Source organism: Falco peregrinus, chromosome 15, assembly GCF_023634155.1.
Source record: "Falco peregrinus isolate bFalPer1 chromosome 15, bFalPer1.pri, whole genome shotgun sequence".
Lineage (NCBI taxonomy): Eukaryota > Metazoa > Chordata > Aves > Falconiformes > Falconidae > Falco > Falco peregrinus.
In genome coordinates this window covers 2,975,417-2,999,115 of record NC_073735.1, presented here as the reverse complement: position 1 = coordinate 2,999,115, position 23,699 = coordinate 2,975,417, and the positions used below count along the sequence as shown (strand labels likewise).

The following is a 23,699-nucleotide window of genomic DNA, read 5'->3' as shown; positions in this document are numbered from 1 at the left end:
GGCCCGGGCCGGCCGGGTGGCGCATGCGCGTGCACGGCCCGGGACGGCGGTGGCGGGGCGCGCCGGGAGGCGGCGGGCGGCGATCGTGCGTGGCCAGGTGGCGGGGGGGGGCTGCGCGGCCCGGCCCGGCCCGGCCCGGCCCGGTCTCCTTCCAGCGGCAGCCGGGCAGGCACCGGGACCGCAGGGTCCCGCCGCCCAGCCCGCCCTCCCTGCCGCATTGCGGGCCCCCCGCCCCGCCGCCGGGCGCCGTGCCGCTGGCCGCGGTAGCCCCCTCCCCGGCTCCGCGGGGGCCGAGGGCGGGCGGGCCGCCGCCGCCCCGGGGCCATGAGCTTCTTCGGGTTCGGGCAGAGTGCGGAGCTGGAGCTGGTGCTGAGCGACGCCGAGAGCCGGCGGCGGGTGGAGCACAAGACGGAGGAGGGCAAGAAGGAGAAGTACTTCCTCTTCTACGACGGGGAGACCGTGTCGGGGCGGGTGGTGCTCACCCTCAAGCACCTCAACAAGCGGCTGGAGCACCAGGGCATCAAAGTGGAGTTCATCGGGCAGATCGGTGAGCGGGGCGGGGCGCGGGGCTGGGGCGGCCCGGCCCCGGAGGTGGCCTGCGGGGCCCGGACCCCCGCCCCGGCCCCGGGGCCTCCCGGCGAGCCGGGGCCGGCGCCTGCCTGCGCGCTGCGGGCCCGCAGGCGCGTTAGCGCGGTGCACCGGGGCCTGGGAATGCGCGCGGGTACGCGGGTCCCCGGCAGCTTGTGCTCCACGGCTGCCCCGAACGGTTCCACCCGCCGGCCCGGCTGGGCCCAGCTCATCCTGGCGGCTGGAGCGGAAGGGAGGGAGCTCCAGTGTTTTTCCAGGTCATTGTTCTCTCGTCCTATTTTCTCGCTCCTGCTCGGTCACCGGTTTCGGCTCCGAACCGCACGCGCCCGGGGGCAGGGTGGAACTGGGTTTCCATCCCGCAGGCGCAGGTCTGAGCACAGACACCCCAGTAACACCAGCTGTCGGGTGGTGGTCTCCAGGCTGCATCTTCTGTTTGCGTTTGTTGTGTGCCTATCGATCTAGCTAGCACTGCGGTTCTGCAGAGGATGGTGAATTGGGTGGGTTTCACCCATATGTCTCAGGTCACCGGTTGCACCCCCCCAGCCCATACCCCACAACACATTCCACCCCAGAAGATCAGCTTTCTTGAGGCCCACGGGCTCAGCTTGGCTGGTTCCATCTTTTACTCTCTTGTGACTGCCCACGCGTCCCTGCACAGTTAGTCCGGTGGCTTCAAGTTGTTCAAAACTTGTGGTTGTCTGTGCATAACCCATTCAGATTTAAGATTTCCTGCTTTCTTAGAAGAAAGGTAGCTGCCACACCCACTCTTCCATCGGAATGGAGATGGCCGTATTTCATGGACATGCACAAGTCTAGCAAGGCGAAATAAGTTCAAGACATTCCCAGTGATGCTGCTGTGCTCGGGGTGTGCGGTGCCTCACGTCGGTGGCTCGCCGTACTCGGGTTTAACACTCCAAATCATTGCATGAGTTGTGGGCCTGCAGCCTTTGCATTGCAAATCGTGCGGTGTACCAAAGTGAACTAGAGGTTTTTCCACCCAACCCCGATGCTGCCGTTCAGTGTTTTTGCTGGCCTTGCTCGTACATGATGCTGCTTTTTGGAAGGGAAGGGGAGCACAGGCAGCGTGAGCCTGTATACGATGGAGTGTAGGTAAGCCCGTTTGTCAGGAGCTACCTTACGACCTCCTATTTGATTATGATTGTCAGTGGAAATTAAGCATGAACTTTGCTTCCGGCTCCGCTCTGTCTCCTCTGTGCTTCTCGTCCCCCGTTTTGGAAGACTTGAGCCATGCGTATTTAGAATAACTGCTTTGAATTCAGATTATTGCCCAAGCACGGTGTATTAGGACCTGCTGTGGCTGCACGTTAGTCCTTTCTTTTTGCCCGTTAGGCCCCTTTAATATAAAATGCTGCTAAAGTTTGTACCGCTGATGGCGCTTCCTTAATGCTTTCCATCTCAAAACAGCTTGCCTTACCGTCTGACTTCTTGCTGCTATGAGGCTGGTAACTACACGTGACAATTTTATGGGCAAGGGAGACTGAGATGTAACGGAGTGATGTGTTGCAGGGAAGAGGGATGTTGCAGACCGGGTACCAGGGTCCAGGCTGTGAACGCTGTGTCCTGCGTGGTCTCCGGTGAGCATTTCTAGAACCAGTTTAAGATTTCGTTTCGCCTGTGGTTACTGTGTCCAGAGCATGCCACCAAGATGTTGGCAGGTTATTTTCTTAATCTGGAAACCTTATAGCTCTGGAAACCTGAAATTACCATTTATACCTGTTTGATATGCTAATGTCTTCTGAAGTGTGGGAAATGTCAATCCTGCCTCTTCTTAAGGCTGCAGAGTGCCAATCTGTGCCCTTCCGAGACAGCAGAGAACTTAAAAGTTTGCTGACATTGGCGTCCCCTTGCTTTAATTTTGATTGTTGCCTTCTGCATTGTGTGGCAAGATGATATATCCCTCTTTTTATGTGGCACGTGGCTTCTCCCTGTCACATCAACAAGCACTTTCCTCTCAATGGACACGTATTCAATGCAGAGTTGGTTTATTTATGTCACCTGCCTGCCCAGCCTAAAGGGCTTGATGGCACTCGCTGTTTTGTGTGAGAGGTGTTCCAGTGCCAATATTTCCATTACAGAGATAAGGTGAGGAAAGGGGTATAAGAAACAGACATCACTTAAAAGCTGAAATCTCATCTTGCGTCTCAAGGAGTGGAGAAGCAAGGCTGGCTGCAGTTCCTGAACGCTACTAATACCTCTCAGGATCCTCCTCTGCACAGTTTAGTGCTGACAGCGAACTTGTGTGTGTGTATACGATTGTCTGATGACTTAGGTTTTTGTTTCTTCATCTAACCGTATCAGATTGGCTAAGGCTTTACCTTTTAAGAAGGACTGTGTAGGTGTCTTGTAGTCACACCGCTCACACGCAGGGTTGGGAAGGGCAGATTTCATTGATGGTTGTGTGTGATACAGAGCTGTTAATGCAAATGGCAGAGGTTTAAGTTCCTGTTGCTTCGACTTACGGGAGAAAACTTTGTGGGAGTGTAGAGAGGATTACTTCCATTAAATGAGGAAACCTGTAGTAGTTTCCTGCTGACGCAAGAAGGTTGTGGGGAAAACTGAAGCAATGTGACTGTGTTGGTTACTTGAGCTAGTTGAGCAGTGCTTCCAAAGGTGAATGCTCTTCCCTCGTCGGTGTTCACAAGGCCGTTGACATGTTATCCAGGGGATGGTGGAGCAGTTGCCTTTGCTGCCTCCCCACACGCTTGGTAGTTGTGTGCCGAACACTGGCTTTGTGCAGAATCGGTGAGGATCTCCACGGTTACGCAGTACCCAGTGCGAATCAAGACCACTCAAAGTCTTTGTTGTCAAAGGATAAGCAGGAACAGTTGGAAACCTCAGCTCTTGTTTTTTTGCTCCGTCACTGTTTGCTGTTCCAGAGAAGCAGCCGTGTTTTTTCCTCTCTTTACCGTAGCAATGCCTTTGGCCTGCAATATTGTGTAGAGAATCGCTGGAAGGGATTGCGTGAGCTGCCGGCTCCTCTTCTCAAACAGTCTGAAGATAATGAATATTGATAATAGGTGACCCATGTCACTCTTAAGGCAAAGCGAGTTCCTGATTCGTTGTAGTATGTGAGGCTGTGCTGGCCTTTTCCTTCCTGTTTCAGGGAGGAGAGTTCTGGCTGGCACCTGCCTCTGCCGGAGAGCAGTGAACAAGTGCAGTACGTTGCAGCCACAGGCTCCCCTGGTAGGTTCTCTGAATGGTGGTGAAGGAAGTAGAGATCCGGACAAGATGGTTGCTTGTAGCTGTGGAATCTCTTGCTTTTCCTCATGGTGTCATGTGGGATTAAGCACTGCTGCTTAACCTGGACTTATATCTTCCTAGAACTCTACTATGACCGAGGAAACCACCATGAGTTCGTGTCTCTGGTGAAAGACCTGGCCCGTCCTGGTGAATTCACTCAATCGCAGACATTTGACTTCGAATTCACCCATGTGGAAAAACCTTACGAGTCCTACACGGGGCAGAATGTGAAGTTACGGTGAGTCTTCTCCCCTTGCTGACCCCTGTTCTTGGTTCTGTGCAGTGTGCAAGTAATGATATTTACTGTGATGATACTGGAGGGCAGCATCTCTTCCCAGACATCCTTGCATGTTGATGATGACACTCAAAATGAATTTTGGTGGACTGAGATATAAAAGGCTCTGCTTTTATAAGCATGCATCAGGCTTCAGGGAACTTGTGTTGCCCCATTTAACTGACAGGAGAAATCAGCCCCCTCTGAATCAGCCAAATACTTCCTAATTTATTTGGTGATCCAAATCCCAGAAGGAATGCTTTAGTTTAGTCTCCAATGGGAACATTTTCGCTGTCTTGTAATGAGCCTTGCCAACTTTAATTGTGCTCTATATGCAAGCAGGTGCCTAGCTTAAATCTTGTTCATGTGTTGCAAACTGTATTTCACATCTAGGCACTCCAGTTGACTTGAAATCTAGTCACTGGCTTCTAAGGGAGGTTGGAAAATTCTGAGATCTGCCGAGAGAGGTGTGTCTGTGGGGACTGATGTGATCTAATCTCTTGCAAGAGGGCAGTGGTTTTAACGTGTGCAAGGTGTTATTCAGATCCCCAAATGGTGCTTGGGCAACTCAGGCTCACAAATGCATGAAAGCTTAGTGAAGAGCTAAGAGCCTGCTTTTCCATTTGAAAATTCCCTTCTGTCTTTTCCAACATGAGGCTCTGGTTGTTCCAGAAGCCAGGGCACCAATAAGACTGCTTGGATAGGCCAGTGCAATCCGCTCAGCCCCGTGTCCCTCCCTGCTTCGTCTCTCTTGCTGCTCGTACAGCCCTAAGAGGAGGGGGACTCTCCTTGCAGGTATTTCCTCCGAGCGACTGTCAGCCGCAGACTGAACGATGTGGTGAAGGAGATGGACATAGTTGTGCACACCCTGAGCACCTACCCAGAGCTCAACTCCTCTATTAAGATGGAGGTGGGGATTGAGGACTGCCTGCACATTGAGTTTGAGTATAACAAGTCCAAGTAAGTGTCTCAAGAGCAGCCAGTGGCTGTGGGGAACCATGTGCTACAGGGAACAGTTTGGTCTGGATGCCCAAGGCATGTGTCTTGCATGTGATCCTTAAAGGGATTCTTTGTTCCTGCACTCCAGCGAGGCTGGCAGGCAGTTCAGATGCTGGTTAAGGATGTGTGGGTTCCTCTCCTTGCCCCATAGATGTGCTTTCTGGACCAAGGAGTGAGAAGCGGTGGCTGTGGCTTGCTGAGCTTGGAGCACAGTGCAAGGCTGTTGCAGTAACTTCGCATTCCCTGTATCCTCAGCAAGATCAGTATTTCCAAGTGTCTTCAAAGTACAACATCTGCTCTTTACCAGATAATACAGCTGAAGTGGGACCTTAATTCAGACACAGAAGTTGGAAACAGCTCTTTTAAACTACTTTTAATGCATCTCTCCCAGCTGATGCTAGCAAATCTCCCTTCAGTGTAACATTTGGGTTAGTTTTAATTGACCTAAAAAATTGGTTTGGGAGGCATTGCTGTCGCAGGGGTTTCCTGTAGATATTCAGCCTGAAATTCTGTTTTTAATTTATCAGATCATGCTAAACGTTCTTGGTGATTTCCAAAAGACCAGAGGATGAAAGGTGAAGCGCTGTTTACAGCAGCCTCATGGAGCTGGTTGATAGGCCATCTGAAATTTACAGCTGGGGCCGCAGATAAGAGCAAAGTGCCTGACAAGCAAGTTCCCGCGCTCCAGGTCTGAGTCCTGGTCTGCTACACAGTGTTTGATTGTGGTGCTTTCTTCCTTCATGTGCTAGGTATCACTTAAAAGATGTGATTGTTGGAAAGATCTACTTCCTGCTGGTGCGAATCAAGATCAAACACATGGAGATAGATATCATCAAGAGAGAAACAACAGGGACCGGCCCCAACGTATATCATGAGAATGACACAATAGCTAAATACGAGATCATGGATGGGGCACCTGTGAGAGGTGAGAAGGCTGATGAACCTTGCAGCATCCCTCTTCTGAAGTCTTTTGGGGTGGGAATAAGAGTCCTGCAGTATCTTCAGCTGAATCCATGTGCTCAGTAGTAACATGTGTCCTGTTGCACTGGTGGACTCACGGCAGCTTACGTAGGTGATTAAATATGATCCCCTTCCTTCTGTGGTATGCTGAGGGGGAATTGAGGCATAATGAGTTGCAGTGACTTAATTCTTTTGATGCAGTGGCAAACCAGGAATAGATGTAAATTCACTGTTGGTGTGGTCACCAGCTGGTATTGCTGCAACTTGGAGCCAGAAAGATGGTGTTTTAGCTCTGTGCCAATCTCCTGTGCCGCTTGTTTTCCAGTTCCATTGCCCAGCAGAGTCACCTGCCAGAGAGAGTGTCTCCTTACTCATTTTTTCTGGCAGTGTTGTCTAGATGCAGGTCACAAATTGAGTCTTTATGCTGTTAAAGTGGAGATGGAACTGCTGTCAGCAAGGGCAGGATCTGGCTATGGACCATGCATGCTGGTTTGGAAGGGAGCTGGAGGAAGTGGAGCTCATCTTACTCCACTTGTGGAAATGGTCACAAAGTTTGTGGCCTAGTGAGATTCTGTTTTGCTGGTGCTCTGCTAGTTGTTATCTGTGCATTCTGTCTGTGCTGATGGTTCTGTGCACTTTGTAGGGGAGTCCATTCCCATCAGACTCTTTCTGGCTGGCTATGAGCTGACTCCAACGATGAGGGACATCAATAAGAAGTTCTCGGTGCGTTATTACCTCAATCTGGTGCTGATTGACGAGGAAGAGAGACGCTACTTTAAGCAGCAGGTGAGAAACGGAGCTGTTGGTTCTCAGACCTGTAGACTGTTGCTTGGGATACTATGTCCTAAGGAGCTTCTGAGAATTTGGGATTCCTGTGGGGGAAAAATCATGTCCTTGACAGTGTCTGCAAAGACTAGGCAAATTAAGAGTGGGCAGAGATGGTCTAGAGGGAACGGTCCACACAGGTCAGATGCGTGTGGTGGTGGGGATGCACGCAGAAGGTGCCTACTTTGGACTTCTTTTCCACTCTGTTGCCCTGTGGTGAAGCTTCTGTGCTTCACCTTATCAATTCGAATCTGGTAGCTGAGGGCAATAGGACAGAGCTGCCCTAGATGGCCAGTGGGTCCTTCTGTGCGCCCAGATCCTGGGGAGGAGCGCTCTACCCAAATTTTCAGGATGGCTGCATTGCGAGGCCTCCACGTGCCGCTGCGAGCGGCCTCACGCACACGGCCATGGGTGGAATGTGGCAGCATAGGCCGAGCTCTTGCTGGGTGCGAGCTGCTCGCCGGGCAGCGTGGTTCAGCTTCTGGGTCTGGGTGGGGCGAGGAGAAGGTCTCACAAGCCCTGACGAGGCCTCCGGCTGTGTTACTGCAGGAGGTCGTGCTTTGGCGGAAAGGAGACATAGTGAGGAAGAGCATGTCCCACCAAGCAGCCATCGCGTCCCAGCGGTTTGAGGGGACATCCTCGCACACCGAGGCCAAGACCCCCAGCCAGCCTGCAGAGAACAACGGCCGGCAGTGAGAGGCCGCGCAGAGGAAGGCTGCTGTGGAGCCACTGGGGACAGCAGCAGGGAGGAAGAAAAAACACTTCAGAGACTTCATGGAAATAAATAACCGTTTTTGACTTAATTCCTTTCTTCAAAGGACTCATAGGGTGGGAAGGGGAGGGGAGGGCAAGGCAAGCTGGAGCACTGGTGGTGCGAAGCTGAAGGTACCTCAGTGCTTCCCAATCAACTACATTCCTCTGGGGTCGGCTGCTTTGAGGCATGTGTCCGGAGGCTGCGGAGCTGCCTGATCTCCTCTTTGCCCCGAGACCCTTTTGGTGTGGCAGCGGGGAGGGAGAGAGCAAGTGAAGGCCAAATCTGCTGCTGCTTCCGAGCGGTGTGGAGGTTGCTTTGGGGCTGTGTAGGATGGATATTTTTCTTGCCTTTCTGAAATCTTCACAAGGGAAAATGACACAGTGATTAGCTGGAAGATAGAGGGAGTCAGGCTGAGGTGTGGCCTACTTTAAATTGCTTAGTGTTATCCCCTCGCTGCCTCCCCTTCCTCTTCATGCTGGCATTGGATTCCTGGTCACAAACAGTTCTGTAACGTGGTTGACTCAGCCCTGGGACTGCCACACAGCCGCGCAGAGCACGGGCAGCAGGCGTGCTGTTGTGTCCTTGCTGTGGAGCTCCTGACTGTGTTGTTGCATCAAGGGAGAGCTGTGGCTGGTAGGAGGGAGTGAGGCACGCAAATGCAGTAGGAGGTGGCACAGGTTGGGCAGAGCGGTGAAGGTCCCAGCGCTGCTGGGTGGGCAGGAAGGCAGCTGGCCAAGAGCAGTGCCTTCCTGGTCTTGGCCTGGCAGCTGCCTGAGTGCCCCTGAGATTCAGTCTCTCTGGTTGCTGCACTCATGGAGATCCCAGTTGCTGCTGCAGAGCAGGAGCAGAGCAGCCTTGAGAGGTCTAGAGGATAGTTTTGGAAGGTGAGAAATAAATGGGGGCTCTCTTGGGAGTGGGCTTATGCTGCACACACTGCCCTGCTCGTGTCTGTGTCCTTGTGACAGAGCAGGCTTTGTATTAGGGACAGACAGCGGTATAGAAACGTGTGTATTGTTTTGTATTTGTTCCCTCGCACCTGTGGGATGAGGGTTATTAGTAAGGACAGAAAGTGGATGCAATTGTTTTAAGAAGCTCATGGCCTGTGTATGCTGCTAGATGAAGCCAGGCAGCAACTGGAAGGATGGTAGAGCGCTCTGATTCCAGAGATGCATTCTTGAGGCCTGAGCTGAAGTCACCAGTGAGGTCTGAGGGTATGACATGAACTGAGAACCCGAGTACAAGTTTTTTATTTTCTAAAATAAGCTTCTTTTAGTCTACAGCTAAGTAGAATCATGAGAACGCTCCCAGAAGGGAGTCGCTCCTCCATTAAAAATTAGTCGTGGCTTTGTAGACTTGATTGGCAGAGTCTGGAGAATATCCATCCTGTTTAGATGCCCTTCAAGGAAGCAGGCAGTTAGACCTCCGACCAGACGGAGAGAGAAGCCTGCACTAAATGCTGGGGTATGAGCTCTTATCAATTGGGATTTGTCTGCATTTCTCTGGGAGTTTGTGGCTCGCTAGGGTTTTGTCCAGCTTCCTTTTGACTCTGGAATGAATGTCCTCTGCCTCTGTTCTGCAGCTGAATGTAGAACGGTTGTCTTGCAGCTGGGAAATGGAAGTATCTTCTGCTTTGTTTAGTGGAACAGTGCTGGTGGAGGGAGTGGGGCCTGGGTGGGAAGGGGAGCTTTTTATGTAATAAGACAGCTACTGTATTTCAGTGATAAATGTGTGTTTCTGCTTGCCAAAGTAAGTTATCTTTTACTCACCACGTGTAAGGTTGTGGTTTTTAGTAGAGCTGGACAGTCTCGCTCTGTGTAGAGGACACTAATGATCTCATCTCTGCTGAATGCTTGTGTCACACCATGTTTCTGCTCTGTAATAGTGAAGACGTGGCTTGCTTTTCTTTACATGAGAAGTCTGTGCTATGGGCTGGAGCCATGTCTTCCTAAGACTGAAGCAAAAGCTTACTTTAGACAACTACCTTGTTATGCCAGGGCAGGGGGTGGTAACCTGCCACAGGTCTCACATGGCTAAGGAATCTGGATGTTTTACTCCTGACACTCGCTCTACTCCCCGCTCTGTGTAGGGGGCACCACCTGTGCTGTGGCAATACACAATCTCTTAGCGACAAAGCGAAGCTCCAGTTGGGAGCCTCTGGGGATAGCAGACTTAGCTTTCCATGGCTGAGCTGAGCACAGCAGCACCCTAACCACCCTCCAGCTTTCCCTCAACTCCCATACCACCTACATTTTTTTTTCCTTGCCTGTTCCTCTTGTTTGTAGGCCATGTGGTATTAAAGAAATGCTGTGGATGGTGTCTGTGCATTCCAGGAGTGCTTTGTTTACTGGCCAAACAGCATCAGTACTGGATGTAAGACAATTGTCTGACAAGACAATGCACTGTAAGGAGATTTCTATTGAGCATCTGTTCATCACTTCTGGAGGGTTTACTTGGAAAAGGCGCATGAGCCTATATGTTGGGTTGGGGGTTTGGGTTTTGTTGGTTTTTTTCCTTCTCTGTGCCCCTCTCCCGTGTCCAGAATTTAGAAACAATCCCCATTTTTACTTAATCTAAATGGACCATTCAACCCATTACCTACTATGCCCTCTGTTTTTCTGGGGTGGAGCAGATATGCTGAGCATCTTTAGAGAGAAGTTGAAGCTTAAGGTCACTCCGGGACAAGGTACTATAGCAGAGCGTTTCATTAGCATGGGAAGGGGCAGAGCAGTCCCCCTGAGCTGGGTGGTTCTGTTCAGTACTTGGGTCATTCCCTCTCTCCCAGGCAGAGTCAGGCAGGGGGGAGTGCACAAGTACCAAGCAGTGCAACTTGTAATTAAGCCTCTGCTGTGTTTACATGTTTCTTAATTCGTCGTCTTTTCAATGGCTGTATTTTAAAACTTGGGGTTTTTGTCTCTTCAATTAAAAAGAGCCAGCCCTGGCTGTCAAATGCTGTGCATGAGTTTGTCTGATATGGTTTATATTGCCTGGCCCGGGTCTGTTTTGTGTTGGTTTGGGGTTTTTTTTACGGTATTAAGGCATTTTTCTGTAGTGCCATACTGTGCAGCCCTCCAAACATACTTGAGGAGTTTGCCCTTTATGCTCTTCATAAATTCTTGGCTTTCTTTAAGCTGTGTCACTGCTTAGAAGCTGTGCTGGTGGAGGACCCATGCAGCTTAAAAATTAGTAAGCGAGCTTTATTTTCTTCTTTTTTGCTGATGTCAGTACTAAAATAACATGAGAAGTTTTGTGCCTGTGATCTGCTTTGCAGCAATCACGTTGAATGTGTACATACATGTAAATTTTCTTCTAGACAGAAGCTTAGTTATACCTCTCTGCGGAAAAATGTCCCTCTGCAGTACATGGAACTGCACTGGATCCTGTAGTAAACATCTTCAAGGAGGATGTACCTCTTTTGTCCTTCGAGAGAGATCGCAGATTTTTCCACTATTAAAAATTGAGGAGCTGCAATTGATTCTAAAAGGCTTTATTTAAAAATAAGCAAAAATAACAGTGTGTCAGAATAAGGGACATGTAGCTGCAAATCGTGTGCGGGCATGTTCTTGTTGCTGTGATTGAGCAAGTAACTTGAGAATGATGCTGGTTTAGGAGGAGGCATCGGCGGGCTGGGTAGAAGCTGTGCTGCTGTCAGTTTCTTAATGTGGCTTTTCCTCTTCCAGGCTCAAGACAAAATCAAATTCCTCTGCGTTGAAAAGGTAAGGAAGAAAAAGCCGTAAGTGGAACTTACAAGTTGTCTGAGTGAGGGCTGCCTCTGGGAGGGAACGGCACCAAAAGTCCAAAGAAGGTTCTTACCTTTTGTCAGTGGTTGGATGGAAAGACGTTGTCTTGTGAAAAGCATCATGTTCTTTAGGGGGCCTCCGTCTGCTTTATGTGCCAGGTGGTGAGCCTTGATTTCAGAAAGGGGGATGAAACGTTTTGTCATCCGCACAAACTGGACATCCACCTGGGAAGCGATGGACAGCAAAGGAGCATGTTTGGAGAAGGATATAGCCTCCGGGTGTGACATAAGATCTTTGGGGGGACAGAGATATCAAACCGAAGCAAATGGCTGATGGCTACTACCTATAATGATATGGAAGCTTTTCCTTGCTGAAGGCTACAAGAACTTTCAGATACTTCTGGCAGGTGATTTGTTTACATGAATCTTAGTGCTGTGCACCAGCAACATACATTCATGTTGTCACAGACAATAAAAATTTAAAATGTGGGATGCAGCCAACCTGTGAACAGTCACTTCCCTATAATTTAGTGTGCCTCAAAACTACAGCTTGCTTTGCTGTAGACTGAGCGTGGGACTTAAAGATGTTCGTTCTCTTTCCTAACCCACAATTCTGCCATGTATGGAGGTCAGCTCTGCATCCAAGTAAGGTCTGAAAATTTAGGGAGATATATTTTGGTAGCCTCCTGGATGAGATGGGGGGGGAAAGGTAGAGAAAACAATAGGACTGGATTTTCTCAAGAGAGAGAAAAAGGTAGCTAGGGCAGGACAGAAGCTTGAGAAGATATGCAATACGATGCAGAGAGGCTTCTACCTTCATTCAGCTGGCACACACACCTTGAAACAGCTGTATTTAGTTTACTACATTACCATGGACCATTTGGGGTTCTCTTTTCTGCTGGAGGAATCATAATGAGGATCCTTCTGATCAAACTGTGTGTGATCAGGGTATGCCTCCTTTACGATCTGAAGCAGAAGAGGAGAAGAATGTGAGACAAGTTCCCATCAGTTAAAAACTATTGTCAGCAAAGGGTACGAAATGCCCTTGAGCAAGCTGTGACTAGACATAAGGAACAATCCTCATGCAAAAACTAGCCTTGTTTTCCCTGAATGCCATTCTAATGGTGAGAGATAATTTCCTTTCTTTACATTTCTTGGGTGAAAGCACTGCAGAGCAGTATGGCTGTCCATGAAGCACCATCACCTCTTCAGAAAGCAATGGGGAAAAAGCAGAGGCAACAAAGGAAAACTGAGCAGATGATAAGTCTTTTGTGATGAGTTCTCCTCTTAAAGAAAAAGCTTTTCTGTGCCCTAGGTTTTACATGGCTGCCTTGCAAGCTCAGCTGACTAGAATTTAGTGAATCAGACTGTAATTGGAGTGTGGAGCAACTCTTGACTTGGCTGGAAGTGCTCTGAAATGTCAGCAGGAAAACAGCAGTTTAGTTCCATTTCTCTCATGAAAGATGCCCGGGTCAGCCCTGCTGTGACATACTGTTGAGCCTGGATGCCCTAGGCTCATTCACTGCTCTGATCAGACAACTTTTGGACTCCTTTGGTGCTGAGACAGAAGCAGGGCTAACAAGCTGTTCGATAACCCATCGGCTATTGCCTTCCCCCCAGCCCGAAACACAGACTGAGAAAGAGGCACTCACCTTGACAATGCCAACAATGCCAGGCTCTTTACAGTTACTGTGGTAGAAGAAGGCCTGCTGCCCAAGTTTCATGGCTCTCAGGAAATTCCTTGCCTGTCAGGTGTAAATGAGAGACTTTGAGCTCTTTGTGTCAAGCTCTCAGGGTTTTATTATAAGCAGCTAGGGACAAGAACTAACAACAAGAGAGGTATATCTGCTTCAGAGCTACTCAGATAAGGTTTCCTACAGTTGTTGTATGGAAGTTTTGTGTTGCAATGAAGTAAAAACCAGGCTAAAGAGCAAGATCCTGTTGCTTAGAAAGCATGTGGGAATTCAACAGCTCAGCTGCCCTCGTTGAGAGACAGCAGGTGACTTAAGTTAGCTGTCAGCAAATAAGCAGCAGAGAGGATCATATATAGGGGAGAAGCATGTATAGTAGGGGGATCATGTATAGTAGGGGAAACATGCGTGGATTTCTTCTGCAGAGGAAAAAGAGAGCTGTATGCTAATAAGGTATAGTCCTTGGGTAAGTACGGACTTGCTAAAAGGCATCAAGGGAAATAAAGGCTGGTCTAAGCTAAAGAAAAACTGAATGATTTGACACTATTATCCAGCCTGAATCTATCTCTGACTTAGAGGCAATTACGCAGGAGTTCTGACTCCTGACAAAATGCACCTGTAAAAAAAGGCAGAGTTACTCAAAAGGAAATCCTTCAGGCAAAGGGAAGAATCTGTGGGGGAGAGCCACCTTTTTTCTAGTGCTATTTCAGTGACTTCACCTTTGACATGTGCTCCTTACCTGGTAGTTTCTTACTCCATCCCAAAAGGTTGTCTGATTGGGCTGAGCTTTCAAGTCATCAATGCTGAACTGCCAAATGGAATGAAAATACAGGTTAAGTTCAGGAGGTATTGTGTCATTGCCTACGCTGTGCCTCAACATTTGTTCCTAGTAGCTCCTTCAATTATAATACAAACTTGACACAATTATTCTGGTTCCCACAGCGAGGGCTAAAGAAAAGCCTTCTCAAAGGAGGAATGCTGCAGCAGTCTAAAGGTAGAGTGTAAAAGCTGCCCCTGTGATCAGCAGCTACACATCCTGAGGACCCAATTTCCTCTTCTATTACAAGTACCGAACCTCAGGGTTGTCACCCTAGAAGAGAAAAACGGTATGTCTATTTCCAGGAAGGCAAATGAATTTTGAGAAGTCACAACAGTGTTAATCCTGCAAACGATCTGAATTGCCTGATCCTGTAACTCGACATTCAGGCACTAACACTCTGGATAGTAGTGAAATTGCTTCCGTACTTTGCTGAGTAAGGATGGGTGTTGGTGCTTACTTTCACATCCACTCCCTTCTCAAGTCTGCTCTCTGGTTCTGACTTCAGAAGCCAGTGACAATACGTTATCTTGCTTTCCTCCCCACCAGAGTCAGATTCTTTTGTCTTCTTCCAGTTCTTCCATCCTGACTTGGAACTCCCAGCTGGAGGTTTTGTAGACTTCTCTTCCTCCTCCTTATCTGGAGTCTCCTCCTCAGTTTTGGCAATTTTAGCATCGGGCTCTTTTTTATCTTAAAAGAAACAATAAAAGAATATTCAGGTAAAACGCATTTTGTTTCCAATACAGACTGGTGGTGAAGCGTTTTGGTTGTCCAAGCTGGTTTCACATACTGGTATTTGATCGCAGCAGCAGTTTGGTGCACCCCAGATGATAGGGGTAAGCATTATGCACCACTGTTTCTGGGTATTTCTAGTTTTCATCTGGAATAAGGATATATGGTTTTGTGTGGTGTACGCAAATGTAGTTTAATTGTCATAGTTAATCATACAGAAAGCCGGGACAGACCATGCTGCCCCCATGAAGTGTAATTTTTTTTTTTTTAATTTATCACCAAGAAATCGGCTGCAGGCAACCAAGTTTATATAGGTGAGTCTGGTGAGTAACAGGAAAATCTGGCAGCAAAGCAAGCTACTTCAATTACTACATTAGCTGGAAACCATAGATTAAGCCTCCACTGTGCTACCTGTTCAGAGGGGGTCCATATCCCTGTTTGTCCAGCACTCAAGACAGCAAAAAAACCCCAGTAAGAAGTGATTAAAGGATAAGAAGGTGGTTAGTTGCTGGAGTCGATTCGATTAAGCAGATGAGTGGCACCAATAAGCCCAGTGCGATTTCTCATCTTTTGCTTTAAACACCACATACATGGTGCCTCAGGTGCAAGGGTTTTGCTTTTTTGGTTTTGTTTTGTTTGGTTTTTTGGGGTTTTTTTTGCAGACAGTACCACATCAGCTTCCTGCCACTACACTGGGTATACTTTGAATGACAATCTCTAATGCACAGGACCTGAAAGCTCTTCATAAATGGCAATGAACTACATTTCTTAGCTACCTTGTGGTGAGAAGACATCGTTGTCCCTATTGTGTATCTAGCAGACTTGTCAGTCACACATGGATGCTCAGCCCATTTGTACAGAGGAAATGCTGTCTGTAAGACAGGTGGCTTTGAAAGACAGATGGTTAAGATGACTGTCGGTAGTTTCACTATAGTGCGGAACCTCAAGTGAGAGATGCTAAATTAGTTAGGATGTCAGCACAGACCTGCTACCGCTCCTTTGTCTCTCTTTCTGCTCGGCCAGGGCATCTCTGGTCTCTGAATTACCTTCTCTTCACTGAGAAGCACCTGCTGAATGAAAGAGGAAGAATTACTGCTTATTTGGGCAGGCTGAAAAAAGTAGCAATATCTGAGACTGAGCGCTGTAAAAGCTGTACAGTAAGTGGAAAGTAAATAAATCTCCTTCCTTGAGCTCAGCCATTTCCTCTATCAGTGCAAAAGCTGGCACTAGTTGAGGACCACACCCTTGGTGCGCTGGAGGCAGGCAGGCCCTCCACAGCAGGGCTCTGATGGACATCAGCAGGAGGGCTGCTTTTCTCCACAGTGGCGCAGCTGTTGGAGGGAAGTCCCCAAGGTGCTTGGACAAAGTGTGGCCCCTCCGTCCCACGCAAAAAGGAGCCGTGCTTTTGGAAGAAGGAGAACGGCTTGCCTCCAGAGCTCAGGCCAGCCTTGTGCCAGGGGCGTCTGGCTCAGCTTGTTGCTCGCAGAGATCACGCGTGCAAAGTCCCTTTGCGAAAGGGAGCAAGTTGGCTGGTCCAACCCCTGCCCCCTTCTGCCAGCAGCCCGTTAGGAGGCTTTTGGCTCTGAGCTGGCCTGCTTCTGCCAGAGAGGGTGGCATCAACTTTTCCACCTTCCGTGCCAAGCTTCTTCCCACCCCCCACCCTCCCCCACCCCCCCCCGCCAGGCTCCCCCTCACCGGCTCTGGCCGCAGCAGCCCCCTCGCCTCGTCCTGGGGAGAAGGATGCTCTCGCCTCGGCGCAGGAGGAGGAAACACGCCGCCCCCCGCCCTCGGAAGTGGGTGACCGTTATGCAAAAGCTAAGGCATGGCCTGCAGGCTGCTCCTTCCCCGCAGCCCCCGCGCGGGCGGGAGGTACCGAGGGCAGGACTACAGCTCCCAGCCTGCCCCGCACCGGCAGCCGCTGCGCTCCGGCCCCGCCATGGCCTGGCCGGGACACCCCCGCCTGGCGGCCCGGCTGCTGCTGCCGCTGCTGCGCTGCCCGGCGGCGGGGCGCCGGGGGATCGCCACCTGCATCGACCGTAAGGCTCCGCGGCGGCGGCCGAGCGCGGCGGGGGGAGCCCCGGACCCACCTGCCCGGGGGGCTGCCCGGCGTGTCCCCCCCTGCGGCCGGAGGGAGGGAGGCGGGCTCGGGGGAGGCTTGAAAGCAGGTCGGTGAGCGAGGGTCGCCAGTCTTGGCCGGGAGGCGGATGTCGCCTGTCACCAGCTGTGCGCAGGGCGGCGCGGGGCCCGGCCCTCCGGACACCCGCGGTGGCTGGTGGGTGGGACGGTGCCCACCTGCGGCGAGAAGCTCCTTCCCCTTCCCTGTACCTTCGCAAGAGCTTCACGGTTAGTCAGGCTCTGCTGTGAGTCAAGGAATAGCGAAAAGCTCGCTGGGGAGGGCGGCCAGGCTGCCTGTACCCCTCTGTATGTCCGGGGTACCCTGTGGTACCCGAAGATGACTCGGATCACTGAGCGTGCCTCTGGTGACCGGGATAACAGCTGTGTCTGAGCCGGTCTCCTCCTACGGGATTCCTGAACACTTCCCAGATGAACTGCTTCAATGCTTAAATGTTAGGATTGAAGCAGCAGCATCGCGATGAATTTTGGGAGAGGAACCAACAAAACAATGTTGGATCTATGCGCAAAGGAAGAAGATTTCAAATGCAGGATCTAACTAAAGGCTCAGATGCTGTTTCCAAAGGGCTGCTGTGTTCTTTGCTTGCTTTTGAGCATCACTTCTTGAAGTCCCAGGACTGTGTCCTGGTGTTTCTGCAGCACAGACCCAGTGCGATGAAGTGACAGCTGCCATGGGCTATGCTGCCCCTGCCCCGGTCCTCCAGCGTGGTTAAGTGTTGAGTAGCTGGGACCTTGGCTTTGTTTTCCCCTAAGGCAGCCCCTCCCAAAGCCCACTGCCCCCTGTCAGCAGTTTGTGGTGGCCCCAAGGAACAGAGGAATGGTCTCTGCAGCAGAGACCCTCAACTGTTCATGTAAGTTAAGGGATGCTTTGAAATCGTTTGGTGTATGGAAGAGGTGGTGGTGCTTGCTTTCCTGCAACAGACACATATTCTGATCTCTTCCTGCTTCCCTAGCATCTGCCGGCCTGACTGAGGAGCAGAAAGAATTCCAAAAAGTTGCCTTTGATTTTGCTGCCAAGGAGATGGCTCCTCACATGGCTGAGTGGGATGAAAAGGTATGACAGCCTCAGAAGGGTTGTACTGTTCAGTTTTTCCTCTCTTAGGATGTTATGGTCCTTGGGTCTCATCAGAGGGGTTCCTGCAACAGTGCCTCGGTGCTGTAATGCCATCTGTAGAGATCTTCTCCAAAGCTGCTGCTGTAGCTGGGGTGGGAAGCCATCAGAAAGACCCTGAAGCTATAGCTTCAGGCTATAGCCAGGCTATTCAATCATCTTGACACCTGGATTTACCCCTGAAGATGGTATGGCTCTGTCTAGGTAGCTGCATCTTCTTTAACCCACCCAGTTAACCTAAACTCTGCTTGAGTCTGGGACTGGACTTGGTAGCCCAGGTGTCCCAGAAGAGATTGAATATTGAGCTTGAAGCGATCATGAATATTCACCTGTGATATCTCTGCCTGTCCCAACAGGAAATATTCCCTGTGGAAACAATGCGGAAGGCAGCCCAGCTAGGATTTGGTGGGATCTATGTGAAACCAGATGTTGGTGGCTCTGGATTGTCACGCCTTGATACCTCCATAATCTTTGAAGCTTTATCCACAGGATGTACCAGCACCACTGCTTATATAAGCATCCACAAGTGAGTGTCTGCGGAGTGGTGGATGGTGTCAGCCTGGCTGAAAAACACAGTTGTTCTGCGGGCTCTAAATCCAGCTGGAGACAGCTCTCTTGGTGCTGCTTATTACTTAAAGTTGGCACCCCAAGGAGACAAGTCCCTGTGAGGATCTCTTGATGGCAGTAAACAAAACAGGCTACAAAAACTGAGATGCCACCAAGAAGTAATTTTAGCTTTGTGGCATGCAAGATGGGATTAAGTTCTGGATTTTGTTCCCTGCTGTTTCACTTAAGCTGTCTATAGATAGTAACGTGCCTGGAAAAAGCCTTTGTGCTTTGGTGACAGAGCCAGAGGCACCAGCTGATACCGGGGCCCTTTCTTGCTTGTACAGACATGTTCAGTGACAGGCTCGCTTTGCACGGGAAGGTGGGGTGGTGATGCCTCCTCCTTCCAGGTGAGGTTTTCTGAAGAGATGGTAGGGCTTAGCGCTGAGGGGAATGCTGAGGCTATTAAATAGGAACCTGCTATTCCACAAGGCAGCAAGCCTGTGGTGACTGGAAGGCAGTCTTCTTCCTTCTGGTTTCTGTGGCACCTAATATCATTCTGTTTTGAGGCAGAGCAATATGCTTTCAAGCCTCAGTGCTTTTGACTGAACCCCATGGAGCTTTGTTTTCTTTAGCCAGGGATGCTCTTAGATGTTCTGCCCAGGGCTGTGTTCACTTCCTGTAATGCTGCACCTTCTCTCCTGCTCCAGCATGTGTGTTTGGATGATTGACACCTTTGGCAATGAGGAGCAGAGGCGCAGGTTCTGCCCATCGCTCTGTAGCATGGAAAAATTTGCTTCTTACTGCCTGACTGAGCCAGGTGAGCATCCTCAACCAAGAAATCTCCTTTCCCATACTCCGAATGTAGTTTTAACTGGACATGAATGCTGCGCAGAGCTGGATCTGAAAAGTTTCATGTTCATTTGGGCAATCACTGGGAAGTGGGGAAGGGCCAGATGATGATTGCTGAGATGCTTGTGGTACAAACTCAAGCGTCGATGGGTACGATCCCCGAGAGATTTTGTAGGCTCTGGACCTGCTGCTTCACTGGCTGCTTCCTTACCTCCCGAACAGGAAGTGGGAGTGATGCAGCTTCCCTGCTGACCTCAGCTCAGAGGAAAGGGGACAGCTACATCCTGAATGGCTCCAAGGTACCTCTTTGCTCCTCCTAAAGCTGCTGGATGGCACTGCATGCACAAGGGGGCCTGGGTCTCACCATCCTTTCCATTTCCTACTGTCTCCTCACCTCTGTGTATTCTCCCAAGGTAGGATGTGCTCTGCAGAGCGTTCACCAGAACTTAGTACAGTTGGTCCCTAAATTCCTCCTGGCTGTGGGGTGTTTGCCCTTCCATCTTTGTACCCCAGCTGCTGCTGCAGGCTCAGGGTTAGCACACGAAAGCCGCTTCCTTCTTCTCATGCCCTTCTGCAGGCCTTCATCAGTGGCGGAGGTGACACCGATGTATACGTGGTCATGTGTCGCACAGGAGGCCCAGGCCCCAAGGGCATCTCCTGCCTGGTGCTGGAGAAGGGGACACCAGGGCTCAGCTTTGGCAAGAAGGAGAAGAAGGTAAAAGGCTTTGGTTTTACTTCCCATTTGCTTGAGGGAAGTGCAGGACAGAGATGAGCTCGTCTGTGCAAAACATTAGGGATCTCTTCTTGGATGGGACCGGAGTCCCAGCCTGGCATGTTTTTTCCAAGCCAAGTCCAGCTTTGGTGAAGTTTGCCCAAAGTCTGTCCTTCTAGTAAGTGAAGGGTTTTAGTCTCAGGAACATCAAGGTTCATTGGATCTGTGCCTCTTCTCAAACACATGCATTCCAGTTCCCAGCTCAGCACACTAAGACCAAACCACACAGACCACAATTGCTTTGTGGCAGCTTGGCAGTGGGACTGAGGGATTGAGAGCAGGCTGGGCAGTTCTCTGCCGGGAGCTGGGGGCATGCTGCTCCTCAGGCAGTCTGGAAGGTGCTCTGTTTTTTCCCAGGTAGGCTGGAATTCCCAGCCAACTCGGGCTGTGATCTTTGAGGACTGTGTTGTTCCTGTCAGCAACCGGCTGGGAGCTGAAGGGCAGGGCTTCAGCATTGCCATGAAGGGACTGAATGGAGGCAGGATAAACATTGGTAAGAAAGACATCTGAGAGCGAAGGGAGGAGGGCAGGATTATCTTGTTACCTGCCTGCATGAGCTTCATATTCACTTTATGTCCTTGGCTTCTCCCACCAGCATCTTGTTCCTTAGGAGCTGCTCATGCCTCTGTTCTTCTGGCTCAGGAACATCTCACTGTCCGCAAACAGTTTGGGGAACCCCTAGCAAACAATCAGGTAAGCTCTCCATCAGATCTGTGCTCTCAGAGCTGTGCTCTTTCTGATCCTGGCTGAACAGGCAGCTCACTTCACAGAGTCTTCCCCGGAGAAGTCAGGAACATGTTTTTCCTGAGTAAGAAAGCGTGTCAGGCCTGAGACCTGCCTGAAGGTAGTGGGGATGTGGTTCAGGGCGCAGGCCCCCCCGAACATGCTGGCCTAATTTTTCCTCTCCTGCTGTCTGCTGGCAGTACCTGCAGTTCAGGCTGGCGGAGATGGCGACGCACCTGGTGGCAGCACGGCTCATGGTTCGCAATGCAGCGCGAGCACTGCAGGAGGGACGGGAGGACGCGGCTGTGCTGTGCTCCATGGCCAAGCTCTTTGCTACTGATGAATGCTTTGCGGTAAGCAACTCGAGTGTCAGTTGGTGGCATAACTGGAAGCCTGGAGACCCCTCTTGGTGGCCAGGATGTCAGAAAGAAGTTTGACATGGTGGTGACCCAGATCCAAGCATGTTCATTGAGCCAGAAAGGTCATTTGAGGCCTCCTGGCTTCTGGTGCTTTCCAGGAGAAACCAGAGCCCTGAACAGATTCCTTGCCTGCCTGACTGGTAGATGTAGTGATCTGGCATTTGGGTTTTTGCATCAGCAGCACCACAGAAATGCAGCAAAATTTGCCTTAGTTAAGTATAGCATTTTCTGGGTATTTCTATGCTATCATGTTCACATAAATGCACCATTAGCATGAAAGAGCACTTAGGTAACATGATAGCACTGAGAGCTGCGCTGCTGGGGACTGCGAGTGCCTTGCTGTCACACCACGCTTTGTTAAAGACATGAGATTAGCTGAGCAGAAAAAAAAAGAGCCCAGGTTCCTGGGTTCTTACCGAATTTCTGTCACTGAGTTGTCCTCCACACCACGCAAGTCACTTCACCAGTGATGCTATCTCCTTAGATCTGTAACCAGGCTCTACAGATGCATGGGGGCTACGGCTACCTGAAGGATTATGCTGTGCAACAGTTTGTGCGAGACATCAGAGTCCACCAGATCCTGGAAGGTAAAAGACACTTTTGCTACCAGTGACTTAGCAGTGGAGGCAGGAGAGAACAGACCCTCCGGAGGCCCCCGCCTTTCCACATGACTCTCTGATTCTTGGGTTTCAGAATCCCGTTTTGCTCTGAGCATGAGGTGTCCCTGGATGTCACGTGTGTGAATCCCCTGGTTTTGGAGCAGTTACTGTGCATTTTAAGAGTCTTACAGCAGGGGGAGATAGCTAGTTATCATGTTAGCGGTGCCTCTGTCCAGTTTCATCCCAGTACTCCTACAGACTCCGCTCCCCAAGAATTCCTTTCCTGAGATATTCTGGTCTGCCTTCACTCTTTGACATTGTGTCTCTAACAGTGTCTGGCCTTTTCTAATCTCAGTTCGGCCTCCTAACCATTTTAGTTTTCCTCCTTTGAAATCCCTTCACCTACAGCCAGGGTACCTGATAAGGGATATACTCTTTCCAACGCTAAGTGAGTCTACAGGCTTTCTGTGTGTTGTGTATGTGCTAAACAGTAAAGCAGAAAACTCAGATGTTGGTATGTATCCAGTTCTGCTTGAGGCCTGGTGCCCGTATCCTCTCAATGCCCAAATAAAAAGAAGTACCAGCATCTACCACTCTGAAGCCTTCCCAAGCAACATGCTGGCGCTTTGGCCCAACACCTAAATGCCACCTCAGCTGGTGGGAAGAGCTTTTCTGTGCTGTAGACTGCAGATCAGGGAAGAATTCTCTTTGCCTTTATTGTGGGAAAAATTGGACCATCCCTTAACCATCTGTCCTGCTGCAGGTACCAACGAGGTTATGCGGATGATTGTGGCCAGGAGCCTGCTACAGGGCTGAAGCCAGAAGCCAATCCTCAGCCTTAAAATTCCTCCATCTGTTACAGTTTGGGCTGTTTCCCTCCCCTGTTCACCAGCTCTCTCCTGGGGAGCGGAGAGGGGGATACCCCAGTGGAAACAGCCTTTCTGCCTTATATTGACCAGGAGCACAGCTGGACGCCAGCCACACGCTGCCACAGCTGCACTCTGTGCCTGGCAGAGCAGCCCTTACTAGGCTGGTATTGTGCAGATATGTGAAGATATTGTGAAGATAGAAATGGCAGTTGTGAATGTGAGCCTCTGTCTCCAAATCTTGATCACGGGCTGCTTGCCACCCATCCTTCTCGGAAACACTAGACCTGTTGGTCATCTCTGCTAAATCAGGACTGAAAGGGGAACTTCAGGCAGAGGTACAGCCTAATCCCATGGGATCCCTCCTCTATCGGTGAAATCTTTAGTTCGAGGGAACTAGTTGATCTGCTTAAAAACCTCTGCTAGGTGCTGACTGCACCCCTGGGAACAGAAGCCCAAAGTACTGCAGGTCTAACTGCCTGCGGGGTGCAGGGGCTTTTTAACTGGGGAGCGGGATGCCTCTCTGTTATCCAGAGGCACTCGCTCCTTTCTCTTTCCCCAGCACCTTTCCTAATGTACCAACTGCTTGTTCTCGTCACACTCCCTCCCCCATACTGGTGGTTAATCTCCAGAAAGCCTCTGCAGTACCAGAGGCACAGATCTCAGAAGCTAAGGGCCTGCACAGACACACTGAACTGCTGCCTCAGATCAGGACTCCCTGCTGCATACAACATAGGGGGAGTAAAAATACCGGTAAATTATTCTTTCCCCTCAGATTTGAAATCAATAAAGCAATGACGGCAACTTTCCTGTCAGAAGCTGTATTTCTGTCAGAAGGGGTATTTCAGGCATTTTACCAGAGGTAACCGATTTTTGAAGTCGGGGGTTGCAAAAACGTTCAGCTTCTGATGGGCTTTAGCGCCTGTTCACTGCCTCAGGTGGGCCAGCTGCTCTTGTCTCCCGGCGCCCGGCCGAGCATCAGCAGCCCACAGGGACGGCTGTCGATCTTGGACTGCTGCCGGCCGCCCCCTGCGCCTCCTC

The 23,699-nt window shown here is 50.4% G+C and overlaps 3 protein-coding genes across 11 annotated transcripts; 2 read left to right on the top strand and 1 right to left on the bottom strand.

Annotated features, from left to right (window-relative positions):
* Positions 1 to 8: 8 nt before the first annotated feature.
* VPS26B (VPS26 retromer complex component B) lies at positions 9 to 10,617 on the top strand. Of its 5 annotated transcripts, XM_055819480.1 has the most exons (8): positions 411 to 547; positions 1,330 to 1,513; positions 2,116 to 2,183; positions 3,931 to 4,087; positions 4,919 to 5,083; positions 5,872 to 6,047; positions 6,726 to 6,868; positions 7,457 to 10,617. In XM_055819480.1, exons 2-8 carry the CDS (start codon positions 1,437 to 1,439, stop codon positions 7,601 to 7,603), a joined length of 933 nt encoding a protein of 310 aa, XP_055675455.1. In that variant the 5' UTR covers positions 411 to 547; positions 1,330 to 1,436; the 3' UTR covers positions 7,604 to 10,617. The 5 variants fall into 5 exon arrangements, with proteins under 5 accessions (XP_055675453.1, XP_055675454.1, XP_055675455.1 ...); XM_055819478.1 differs by lacking the exon at positions 1,330 to 1,513 and having other exon boundaries at positions 9 to 547; XM_013298496.3 differs by lacking the exon at positions 411 to 547 and having other exon boundaries at positions 1,393 to 1,698.
* A 512-nt stretch (positions 10,618 to 11,129) lies between these two features.
* THYN1 (thymocyte nuclear protein 1) lies at positions 11,130 to 16,874 on the bottom strand. 5 transcript variants are annotated; one of them, XM_055819488.1, is made up of 8 exons: positions 16,725 to 16,874; positions 15,623 to 15,704; positions 14,366 to 14,595; positions 13,828 to 13,896; positions 13,050 to 13,142; positions 12,268 to 12,363; positions 11,472 to 11,622; positions 11,130 to 11,361 (listed from the first exon to the last, which is right to left on the bottom strand). In XM_055819488.1, the coding sequence occupies exons 2-8, from the start codon at positions 15,663 to 15,665 to the stop codon at positions 11,315 to 11,317; spliced, it is 729 nt and encodes a 242-aa protein (XP_055675463.1). In that variant the 5' UTR covers positions 15,666 to 15,704; positions 16,725 to 16,874; the 3' UTR covers positions 11,130 to 11,314. The 5 variants fall into 5 exon arrangements, with proteins under 5 accessions (XP_055675463.1, XP_055675464.1, XP_055675461.1 ...); XM_055819489.1 differs by having other exon boundaries at positions 15,623 to 15,707; positions 16,725 to 16,867; XM_055819486.1 differs by lacking the exon at positions 16,725 to 16,874 and adding an exon at positions 16,337 to 16,475.
* On the top strand, positions 16,460 to 23,462 carry ACAD8 (acyl-CoA dehydrogenase family member 8). Its single transcript, XM_055819482.1, has 11 exons — positions 16,460 to 16,673; positions 17,724 to 17,824; positions 18,238 to 18,407; positions 19,138 to 19,247; positions 19,502 to 19,578; positions 19,857 to 19,994; positions 20,409 to 20,544; positions 20,647 to 20,744; positions 20,975 to 21,127; positions 21,678 to 21,780; positions 22,556 to 23,462. Exons 1-11 carry the CDS (start codon positions 16,460 to 16,462, stop codon positions 22,606 to 22,608), a joined length of 1,353 nt encoding a protein of 450 aa, XP_055675457.1. The 3' UTR covers positions 22,609 to 23,462.
* The last annotated feature ends 237 nt before the right edge of the window (positions 23,463 to 23,699 follow it).